The following is an 11,864-nucleotide window of genomic DNA, read 5'->3' on the forward strand; positions in this document are numbered from 1 at the left end:
AGTGTCCCTTCTGTAGTGGCCTTGTAGAGATGCCCCAGCCAACAAGAAGGTTGCCCGCCCTGCTCCATCCCCTGTCTCCATCCTGGTCCCCACAGATCCATCTCCAGTTCAGTTTTTCAAAGGCTCTTCCTCTCCCCAGGACCCTGCATTGGCATCTCCCCCAGAGGCGCTGGCTGATGGTGATGAGGACCCTGCGCTCCCACCGCGGCTGGATACCCCAAAGCACCCACAAAGGTGGGTGAGGAGAGGTCCCAGCACATGTCCACTGTAAAGCCTGACCCACTTCACAGCCAAACGTGCCGCACAGCCCCGTGTCAGTGGCCAGGTCCACAGCGTGCAGGCACCAGCTCCCTGATCTCCACCCACGGGTCAGAGCATCACCCAGGGAATGCGGTGTCACCCTGAGAGGGGGTGAGCTGGCCCTCACATCTCCTGCCTTTCTACATAATAAGGGCTCTGGGAGCCCTCCGGCTATTTAAGTCTTTTCTCATGGCATCTCTCATCTGCTTCCAAACCAGCCTTTCCTCCCTCTGACGGAACACGCTCAGTCAGGGCACTTCGCTGCAGCAGAGCATTTGCGGCATTCTCTGGGATGAACAAATCCCAGGGCATCGTCCAAGCTGGCCGTCTTCCCGCCAGTGATCTCAAGCACTTGGGAAACCATGCAGGAAGCAAGGCCCTCTGAGAGCCTATGCTAGACAGGGGGAAACTGAGGCACAGAGGGCAGGGGGCCAAGGCACATCATCGGCAGTCTCCTGTTTCCCAGGCTCCTGTGACGGCTACAAGGTGCAACGTTGCGCTGCCCCGTGGATGGGGTGAACCACCCTGGCTTTGCTGGGCCACGGAAGAGGAGGCCAAAGGAGGAAGGCTGGTCCCTGCCACCCCAGGAGAGGGTGCTCCCTGTAGCGAGGGCAGAACCGAGCCCGGCACAGAGGTCCCAGTGGGTTCTCCACACGGTCGGAGAAGGTGAGCTGATCCAGTGGCTCGGCTGGAAGCACTGACCTTCCCATTGAGACCTGGAAGTACGGTGTGATGGGGAAGAGGTTTTTCCCCCACAAAAAAACCTCGCCACAGGAATTGATCAGCTCAAATCGAAAGACAAACATTTGAGAGAGCATACCAGGGAGGTTAGCAAAGGCCTTGCTGAGCTGCACGCAATGATTTCACCTCCCGCGGGGCTGCTGTTTCCTGACTGAAGATCATGTAGCCAACACATGTTAGAAATCATCAGCTGCTCCAGCAAACGCCGCCAGGCTGTGGCTTGCCTTAAAGGAACAGCCTCAGGAAGCTGAGACCGAGCACTGGGGCTCTGCTCCAGAAGGTGCGAACTGGGGAGGAATGCTCCGTCGCTAACCCAGCTCAAGAGGGGTCCAGTCTAGCCTAACCCAACCGGTCCTGCACGCACTATCACCCCTGTAGAACACGGGAACATAACATGACTAAATTGCACATTCAACCGTCCCGCCTGAAGCAAAGCTGAAGCGAATCCAAGGGACAGACTGGAAAATCCCAGACGCACAACTCCCATCTCCATGCAGGTACTCTCTGCCTGGTTGCCCCCACCCCAGTGCCTCGCCGACAACACTGGCAAGACCCCAGCAAAACACCTCCTCCTGCTCTCCTGCACTTGCTCTGCACCACTGAGTGCTGAGGAAACAAATTTCCAGGCTCAGCTGACCTGGCTCTCCTAGTGCACAGACCAGGAAACATTAAAAGTGAAAAACAACTCCTCAGCCAGTATCAGGAGGCTTTTTTTTTTTTATCTGGCTCCCACCCAATTTTCTTTGCACAGTTCCAGTGCTGGTCCTGCCCTCACTCACAGGCTCGGCTGCTCTGCAAACCTCCTATCTCCAAGGCACGGAGAGCAGCCCCAAGCTACCAAGTTCTTGTAGCTCCAGGCTTCCCTCTGCTCATCACCAGAGCCCACGTGTGCCCCTGCCCCATCCGACGGAGCAGCGCATGGCCCAGGATCGCAGCACAGGGATGAGCGGTACCCGGGTTGCTTCTGCACATACATCCACGCCCCAAATTGCAAACGCGTTTGGCTCTTCAAGCTCACTTCCACCAAAAGCAGGAGCTTGGCCATCTCTGGCCCCTCTCCACCCCGCCTGCCTGGCTGCTCTGACAGGCAAACCCTGCCCCTTGCATCGGGGGGTCCCTGCAAGCCCCCAGTGCGTGCAGCCCCCCAACACCAGAAGCAGGCAGAATTAGTGCCTGAGACCAGGGCAAGGTCTTGCCAGTAGTTTGTGCCGCGGATCCGCCTTTTCTAGCTCTTCCCCCTCCACCTGGCTCTGAAGGTCCTGAGCCTTTTTAATGAGAAGAACAACCAGGAGGGTTCATTTTTCATTGGATTTTTAAGAAATGAATAGTCATCTCTCTCCTAGCTCAGTGCCCTTCCCCAACTCGAATGAAGGCATCTCGCCTGGGGCAACAGCTACTTGCCAGGGCAGGGATGGTGCCCGCACCAGTGTTGAGCAGAGCAGTGCCTGCCTCTCGCAGGCTCTGGGCACTGCGTCATGCAGCGAGCTGCCAGAGAGGGGGAAAAACCGCTCGTGGACTTGGCAGATGCTTTTGGCTGGAAGATCCCCTTGTCTCAGGAGCATCCTGACTGACCCAGCACGGAGGTGGAAGGGGCAGCGTTTTCCCCACCCAGGTTTCTGCGAAAGAAGTCACCAGGAGTTCAGCAGCCCCTTCCCGCAGAAAGAGCGGAGGGCAGCAAAGGGTGGTAGAGGTGAGAGTGGGCACTAAGGTCAACGAGCAGCTCAAGCTGAAAGGCTTTGGCTGCGACGGTTGGTAATAAATCACTCCTCAGCCCTTCAGCATCCCCCTCCACGTCTCTTGTCCACACCGGGTCCCACCTCCTTCGCCCTGCTCCTGCAGCTTTGCTCTGACCGGGCTCCAAGTGCAGGTCAAGAGGAGATGGGGAACAGGGGAGTCACAGCCCCCAAACAGCATCAGTGCTGCCTTTCTGCTAAAAGAGTAAGAGGAAGAACCTTTTTGCTACCCAGAAGATGCCAAGGAAACCGCCAGCCTCCTCCACGCACACTCCCCCCATCCTCTCCCTTCGCACATCACAGTCCACTGGAGACACTCGTGCAGTGAGCGAGTGATTGGATCAGTGATCCAAAGACATTTGTACAGAGCTTGCATTATTCAAAGCTTGGTGAATTCTTTTACAAAAGCAATAAAAGCAGATAAGGTGACTAGTTACCCACTTTCCCGTGTTTGGGAGGTCATGATAGCTGGTCACGCGGCTCCTCTGCGTGCTGGGCAGAGCAGCAGCCGGGAGGAGCCCGACATGCCTGGCTGGGGCTGCAGGGACCACTGCACATTTGTGCACGCCTAAGGATAAAATTGGGCTTGGGAATACCAAAGTGCTGGGATTAAGTGTCCCCACGCTCACCTCGTGGCAAAGCCAGCATGGGTGGAGGGAGGCTCGTGGAGGAGACCCACTCAAAACTGCTCCTGGGGTACGTGCGATGCCAACCCAGCCAGGCTGCAGTGAGGGGTCCAGAGGGCAAGGGTCTGGAGGAAGGACACGTGCACCAACGTCAGCCTGAGGAGCAAGGAGAGAGCCAATGCTGACCCTGCAGGCAGCCGTCACCCCCAAAACAAGTGTCTGCTCTCGGAGGAACGTGGGGCAGGGAGGGCAGGGCGAGTGGCTGGGGAGGGGGCTCCCCGCATCGCTGCTGCAGCACTGCCGGCCCTTTCTGGACCACTTTCCCTCTGCAAAAGCCACCATCACCCTCCAGCTCCCCTGTCTGGGTGCTCAGCAGCCCCGTGCCAGGGTGCAGCACCTGCGTGACGGGCGTGAGCCACTGCAGAGACAGCACCCGCTGCCGGGAATGGCCACCAGCCCACGGGCCACCGAGAGTGGCTGCTGCCACAACCAGATAGAGCCCAGGGGTGACGGGGAAAGGAGAAAGAAGGGGGAACAGGGGTCACTCCCAGTGCATGGGGATCACCCCGCTCCGCAGGCAGGATTGCTCCAAATCAGGTAGAAGAAAAGGCAGGACCTGCTTGAGCCTTTGCCATGCTCTGCCCCACGCACGACCAGCTCGGACAACAGGGCCGCCCGCTCACCTCCCCGCACCCCGAGTGGTGGCCGCATTTGGGGCTGGGCAGGGGGACCTGCTCTCAGCCCTGAATGTCCTCCGACAAGGGCCATCTCCTCCATCTCCTGGGGAGGGAACCCCAAAAAGCCTCACGCTGCCTCACCATCCTCCTCCTCCTGACCGGCGGGAGGGCGGGCGCTGCCTCGCTCTCCAAACGGGGCAAAGAGCCTGGCAGTGCTGCGGGGATAATGACACTATCCCTAAGGGGGGACAAGAACGCGCAAGCAGAAAAGCAGGACTGGAAAGATGCTTGAGAGGTTTTCTTCAAGCTCCTGCCCTGGCACCTGAGGGAAAGGACAATTCCTGTCCCCCCACCCGAGCCCAAGGCACTTAGGGACCGGAGAGGGAGTTGCTGCTTCCCCCCAGCCCCACAAATCATTAAAAAGAGAAACTGGACCTGCTCTTTCCCTTTTAATTAGGGGGTACCCGTGAATAGCTGCCTTCTCCTGCATCCCCTGTGTCCGCTGGGGCTCCCTGCAGGAAACTGGTCTGCACGAAGCCAGGGGGAGGCAAGAGGATTCGGTGGAGGGGACAGTGCCGTTCCTGGCAGGCAGGATGTGAAGTGGGACAAGTTCCTTTTTTAAAGGAAAAAAAAAAAATGCCCTTCATTGTGTGAGAGCACTGGAGAAGCGAGCCGCTGGTGAGCCACCGGTGAGCCACCTCTTCCTACCAGTTCTCCCCATTCCCCAGGTGGGGGGGGGGGGGATCCTTAGATGACACACGCTCTGCAAGACCCAGCCCAGAAAGTCCAGGCTTAAGAGCCAAATCCTAAACTGATGTTATTACTGAAATATCACAGACAGTGTTAAGCCCGTCAAGGATCCAAGCTCAGCCTGGCAGGGCTTTGGTTCACAGCTCTCACATCTCTGTGGCATGTCCCTGTGAATAACTGTGGCTGCGGCACTGGCCTGTGTCCCAGCCTAGGGACGGCTGCAGGGCCTGAAGTCCTGGGGACGGGCTGGGCCCCAGGGCAGCTACCTCCGCCGTGGGTCTCACCCGGGTCCAAATTCTCCCGCTGACAGTCAGGTCCCTAGCTCGCCGTTAATCCTCAGTTGTCCCCAGGACAAGGCTCGGGGTTGCCGGAGCTGTCTGTGGGTCTGGGCTGAGGGCAGCCCACGCTTCCCACACCCCATCCTTGGAGAGGAGGGAGCGGTTCTGGGAGGACCGAAGTGCTCGTGTGTTTTATCAAGATCTCACTTTAATTTCAGAGGTAAAAGCGCTAAAAGCCACAGGCTCACCTGACCACGGAGCGGCTATTGCAGTCATCACATAACAGCCATTTCTCCAGCCTTTCTGTTTGCTTTCCAAACAACTCAACATTTCTATTTCAGAGCGACTGGGAACTCTACCCACCCGCAGGACAGAGCGTTGGGGCTCAGCGGCCAAATATCAGCGTGCGCAGAGGACAGCCTGCCCTGCTCCCAGCCCAGCACTGCAGCTCACAGCCTCCCAGCCCAGGCTGGGCTCTCACCGGTGGGCAGTGGGCACGTTCCCCGCCCCGGGCAAGGCCTGTGGGAGATGCTCAGCAGCAATTGACCCCTTTTCTGCAAACCTTTACCTGTCTGAGCTTCTTGGGGCGGCCAGCTGAGCCCTGGCCAGACCTGCTAGCCCATAGGGACGTGTGGCCCATCACCTATACCAGGGGCAGGTCACGTCCCCCCCCAGCCCTGAGACTTTCTGTTCTCAGCCCAGGCAGCATGGGGGGAGGGGGGTGGCGGTGTGGTGAGGTGGGGGGGGGGGGGGGGGGGGGGGGGGGGGGGGGGGGGGGGTTTTCTCGCTGCCCGGAGCTGGGTGCCCCCAGCCCCGCGGGGCCACCCCACCAGCAGGCTCTCACGCTGCCCTGTGACGGTGGGTGAAGCGTCACCCCGGGGCTCCCTGAGGACACGCAACCCTGTCCCCCGGGTCTTACCGCCTGTCTCCCGCTGCCGATGGGGCACCTGCGCCCGCACCCTGTCCCCGAGGCCACGCTGCGCCCCCAGCCCCGTGTCCCCCCCCTCCTTCCCCGTGTCCCCCCCCCCCTCCTTCCCCGTCTCGGTCCCCGCGCCCCGGACCCCGCGGGTGGGAGGTGGCTGCCGGGAGGCCCCGCCCCTCCGCCCCGCCCCTCGGCTCGGCCCCGCCCCTCGGCCGGTCCCTGCCGCCGCCGCCGCCGCCGTCGCCGCCGCCGCGGCCCCGTCGGAGCGCGGCGGGCGCGGGGTCAGCGGTAGCCGGGGCGGGCGATGGCCCCGCACCAGCCCAGCGCCGGGCAGTACCTGCGCTCCGACAGCGGCGGCTCGGAGGCCCGGATGCTAGCGGACGGCCCCGGCCCCGGCCCCGGCCCCGGCCCCGGCCCCGGCCCCGGCGGGGTGCGGGGGCGGCGGCGGCGGCGGTGCGGGCCGTTGTGGGGTAGCGTGGCCGTCATGGCCATCCTCGCCCTGCAGATCGCCTCCACCACCGGCCTCTTCGTCTACTTCACCATGGCCATCTCCAAGGTGAGCCCGCCGGCGGGGGCTTTGTCCTGCGCCCCCCCCCCCCCTCCCGGTACGGGCGGGGCCCCGGGGGGCCGGGACCGGCAGGGGTGCTGCACCCCCGGGAGACCCGACGGTTGCGGGGAGGGCTCTGCCCGCTCCCCCCTCCGTGCCTCTGCTCGCCGGGGACGGCAGCTACCCGCGCTGCCCGGAGCCGCGGATCCAGATGGGGGGGGGGGAGGCACTGCCCCGAGCTCCGCCCGGAGCCGCGGATCCAGATGCGGAGGCGAGGGGGGGGGGTGTGGGGTGTTGGACACTGCTCCCGGCTCCCCTGGGAGCCGCCGATCCAGATGTGGGGTGGAGGGTGGGCACTGCTCCCAGCTCCGCCCAGAGCCACCGATCCAGATGTGGAGAGAAGGAGCCTTTGTCCTGGGCTCCGTCCGGAGCTGAGGGTCCAACGCTGGGAGGGGGGCCCTGCCCTGGGGTCCCATCAGAGTCTGCAGCTCCAGATGGGGATGGGGGGGGCTGCCCTGGGCTCCGGGCCCCATTCACCCCTGGTTCCTACTTCATCTCCCCCCCCGCCTCTCCATTCCCATCCCACCCACACTCCAGGACCACCGAATCCTCCTCACCCCCTTTGTGAGATGCTGGAATAACCGTGCTGGGATCCAGCCATTCCCACCTACCGGCAGTGTCACTCGTGCCAAACCATTCCCAAACTCAGACGTGTGACAGGCCTGATCCTGCTGACAAACACCCCCCCCCACCCCCCCGCCGCTGATTCAGGCCCACGGCAATCCCCGAGCAGCGGGAGGGTCAAGGAGGGGAAAACACCGAACAGGAGAGGTCTTTGCCATGGGGAAATTCAGGACTGCCAGGCGGCTCCACTGGTGGCATCCGTCGTCCCTGATGATGGAGGGCCCTTCGAGAAAAGGGTCCCGCAGTGCCAAGCGCTGCACAAAACCACAACAGAAGCGGGGGGGGGCGGCGGGGGGGAAAAGGAAAAAGCCCTGCCCATGGATGCGGGAGGAAGGGCCTGTCTGGTGCCCAGCGGAGCATCCTTTGGAGCGGACTTAACCCCTCTGCTTTGGGCTTTGTTCCCATCCCTGGATCCCATTTGGCACCCGCTGTGAGGGATTTGCATGGAAGGCACTGGAGAGAGGAGGGGAATGCGGGCAGACAGAGCCACAGGGAAGGGCTGAAGGGAGGAGAAAGCCACTTAAATTGACCTCTCTGGGCTAATTTCAGAGGCTAGTCTCTGGATCCCTGCATGGGGTCTGTGCTGGGGATAGGTAGTCAGAGCTCAGCATCTCCAGGGACACTGAATCACTGGGCACGGCCAGCCTGCCCACACCCCCTCACGGGGATTACTTCCCATGCCTCCAGTTTTACAAAACTTTCCCACTTTTTCCTTAATTTAAACAGCCCACCCAGCACAAGGGAGGGGAGACGGAGAAAGCAGGCGGAGGGGTTACCCTGCGAAGAGAGAGGTGCTGGTGGTACATGCAGCCTCTCGCAGCAAGCTTTAATCAAGACAATTAGCGTGATCAGTCGGTGCCAGGCAGTTGTTCGGACCCAGAAGGATGGGGCACACGGTTGCAGTCCCCACGCTACTGCTGGGAACGTGCCACCACCTTACCGGGACTGGCCGGAGGAGGGCTGACCCCGGTTATGCCGGCACGCGCCGTAATTAGTGCTCCTGGCAGCACGGAGGAGCTGCACGCGCTGGCCCTGCCCGAGCACGCACTCGTGTTGTGGAGTTTCATGTGAACGGCCCCATCACTTGGGGCTTTACTGCCTTGGCAGGCACCGTGCATCCACCCACCTGGGCAGGCAGGTCTTTGCAAGACTGCAGCCCGGCTCGCTAAACCCAGCCTGGGGAAAGCGCTGCTAGGGCTGCGCTCGCCTTTCTCCAGCCGTCCAGCCGTGCGAGCCACCGCATCGGTCCCTTGCGAGCTCACCACTGCAGCCCATCTGCCAGCCACCATGCTCCTGGCAGGTCCAGCTGGCCAGTGCTGGGACAGACGGTTGGCCCAATAGTGCAAAGAAAAAAAACCCCCAACCCTTTTTATCTGACCTCACGCAGTCTTTCTGCTGATACTGGAGTCTGTATTGATTCCCAAACACGAGCGCATCCTGGTACTAGGCAAAGCGAGTGCCCAAAACTGTGGCTGAGGGAGGCGGGCAGGCAGGAGTTTGGCGGGGGCTCGGAGCAAGCAGGGACGAGGGGGAACTGGAGGGTGCTGGAGGTGGCCAAGCCCCAGGTGACGACGTGGCCAAGCCCGAGGACTCCTGGGTTCTGTCCTGGGATCTGGGAATGACCCAGGTGATAAAGGCAGGATGGTCAAGGTGCCGGTGTTCATTCCCAGCTCCTGGCACACTGATTTCAGGGCAGCCGTCCCATCTGTGCCTCGGTTTCCCCACGCCCTAGACAGCAGCACGGTGTGGTGAGACCCTACAGCCAACCATGCCTGTCCCCCACGGCAATGCCACGGCCAGAGCTGAGCCGGGTCAGCCCTGGGACAGCCTGGGAAGGGGCAGCTCGCCATGCAGCAGCCTGCGTCACGTGGAGGGAAGGCATCCCGGCCCAAACCACAAGCCAGCACAGGCTAGAAAGTGTCTGAGATCTGCCTGGGCTGACGCAGCACTGCGAGTGCTTGGGGTTGCATCTCCGGCCAGCACGGCTCGGCAGCTGGGAGGGCAGAGCTGCGTGAGAGCTTGTTTTGCAACCCCAGTTTAGCTCGGCAGTGGGAAAGCACAAAGAGCGTGGACCAGGCTGCCTGGGCACGTCCAGCCTGCAGCTGCAGTTCTTACCTCTGTGCGCCGTACGGAGCCGAGCCTTGCAGGGCAACTGCTTCCCCCGGAGCTGTGAACACCTCCTTCAAAGCCAAGGCTGGGTTTTGCTGCTTGAGAAGCCTCATTCCCCCAGGGCAGGAGAGGAAGAGGTGAAGGAGGTGGAGAATGGGAAATTTGGGTTCCTTTTCTTTACCTGGTGCTCGGAAGCTTGCGAGAGTCCGGGAGTCTCATCTCCTGCTCACGCTCGGCGCTGGAACTCAATGAAAGGGGCTTGTCATGTTTCCCAAAGAGCTGGGATGAGCAAGACTCGCTTCTGCCAGGGATCATAGGAGGATAAGATGAGGTTTAACCTGTCCAATTCACAAAAACAGATTTTTGACAGAACTTGGGATCCACCCAGCCTCCTGCTACCTAACTCCATCCCAGTACAGGAGACACAGTCGGTGTTTGCATCCCGGCAGTACCACTCTGTCCCACCACCAGCTCTGGGATCAGGGCAGCTCAGGGTTATTCTCCACCCCACGGTGTGGCCGTGAGCGCCCCGACGCTGGAGGAGCCGGGCCAAAGGCGGCTGCCCCATGCATGCACCCCGCCGGGCATCCCCGCTGCTCCCTCCAGCCGAGCCATGCACGCCGTCCCTGCCTGCCCGGTTTGATGCGGGGATGTCCGGGTGTTTCTGTTCCAGCTCAAAGCCCAGGCGCCGGGGAGCACGGAGGAGCTGCGGTGTCTGCAGGTTATCAATCAGCAGCAGGAGGGCTCCAGCCTGGAGGAGCTGATCAGCAACCAGTCCTGCCTCAAGCTGGCCAACACCATCAAAGACTACGTGGCCACGGTGAGCCCGGACCTGCCAGCTTTGGGGACCGGGGGAGGATGGGACAGCCGATGGGAGAGCTCCTGTCTGCCTCCCTGCCTCAGTTTCCCCATCGGCCTCACCAGAGGGGTGGCAGAGGGCAATTGCAAGGATGGTTTAAGAGGGGGGCGGAGGAGTGGGGCTGGACGCCAGGCCCTCTGCAGCGAGGAGCTGGTGGAGCCCAGAGCCATAGCGTGAAAGACAAGGCCACGAAGGCTTGGAAGAGACGAGAGGAGCTGGGGCGCGGGGGACGCCCGTTTTCACCTTTAACAGTGGGACTGTTTCTCTTCTCTGATGGTTCAGGTGACGGAGAACGTTATCCGAAGGAGCGCGGTGAAGGGTGAGTCCCTCCCGGCCCAGCGCCGGGGGTAGCAGCCGGGGTGCCGCTCGCCGGTGCTGCAAAGCATCGACAGCCTCTTTGCTGGGGCCAGGCTGCAGCCGGAGCCACGGTCCACATGCGCACGGCTCGGCGTGCCGCCGGGGATGCCAGCGGGCTGGGGGGGGGGGCTCGGTCACTCCCGGGGCAAACTCCGCCGGGCATGGTGCTGCGAGCTGGGGGCAGGAGAGGGGAGAGCAAGGACTGTGCCACTGGGCACGTGAAGGGCACACGTCCCCAGGGAATGGGTTGGAGGGACTGCCGTGTATGTCTGTCTGGAGTCCGGGGAACTAGGGCCACAGGGGACAGCACAGAAATGTTAGGTAATGATTGACTAGACATTTCCATCCCCAAATAACCTCTCTCTTCGATGGGTCAGTGTGGCATTTCCCTGCCCCGCTCGCTCTGCTTGCTCGGTAGGGACCTGCCCTGCCAGCACGGGGCTGGGCGTCCCCACGCTTTCTGTCCTCTACAGCCGTGTGTCCCTTTCCTCGCAGAGGCCCGGCGGAGCTACTTCAACACCTCGGAGGGGCAGGTTCCTCCCAAAACAGCCGGCAAGCCCTCAGCGCATCTCACCCTCCGCCCGCAGAGCCTGGCCCAGGATGGTGAGTCGGGGAGTCCCGCTGGTTTCTGAGATGGCAACAGGGGAAAGATCTCACCCAAAGGGCAGGGGACCAGGATGGGAGGATGCGTTTGGTGGCAGATGGGGAGACGTTTCTCCTGTCCAGTCCAAGACCACCTTCTCCACCCCCTCCAAGCTGGATGACTGTGGGAGAGAGTTAGAGCCACCCCCTCCCTTTCTCCTGACCCTGACGGGTGCTTCCCCAGAGCATCTCGCTCCCCTCGACGACCTTTCCTTCTCCCCAGGAAACGCCAAGCGCTTCGGGAACCTCTCCCAGTCCTGCCGCCACGCCATCGCCCGCTGGGAAGACAGCACCATCCACTCGCACCTGCAGAACATCACCTACCGGGATGGCCGGCTGCGGGTCAACCAGGCGGGCAAGTACTACGTCTACTCCCAGATCTACTTCCGCTACCCCAGCGACGGGGCCAGCGCCCGAGTCTCCGTCCCCCAGCTCGTGCAGTGCATCAACTGGAAGACCTCCTACAGCCAGCCCATCCTCCTGCTCAAAGGGGTCGGCACCAAGTGCTGGGCGCCCGAGGCGGACTACGGGCTCCACGCTCTCTACCAGGGGGACTGTTTGAGCTGAAGGCCGGCGATGAGCTCTTCGTCTCCGTCTCCTCCTTGGCCATTGACTACAACGATGCAGCAGCCAGCTACT

At 61.9% G+C, this 11,864-nt stretch overlaps 1 protein-coding gene across 1 annotated transcript; it reads left to right on the forward strand.

Annotated features, from left to right (window-relative positions):
- Positions 1 to 6,324: 6,324 nt before the first annotated feature.
- Positions 6,325 to 11,864, forward strand: LOC127019698 (tumor necrosis factor ligand superfamily member 10-like). Its single transcript, XM_050901868.1, has 5 exons — positions 6,325 to 6,583; positions 10,041 to 10,187; positions 10,509 to 10,545; positions 11,079 to 11,186; positions 11,449 to 11,864. Exons 1-5 carry the CDS (start codon positions 6,332 to 6,334, stop codon positions 11,790 to 11,792), a joined length of 888 nt encoding a protein of 295 aa, XP_050757825.1. The 5' UTR covers positions 6,325 to 6,331; the 3' UTR covers positions 11,793 to 11,864.

Source organism: Gymnogyps californianus, chromosome 9, assembly GCF_018139145.2.
Source record: "Gymnogyps californianus isolate 813 chromosome 9, ASM1813914v2, whole genome shotgun sequence".
Taxonomy (NCBI): Eukaryota; Metazoa; Chordata; class Aves; order Accipitriformes; family Cathartidae; genus Gymnogyps; species Gymnogyps californianus.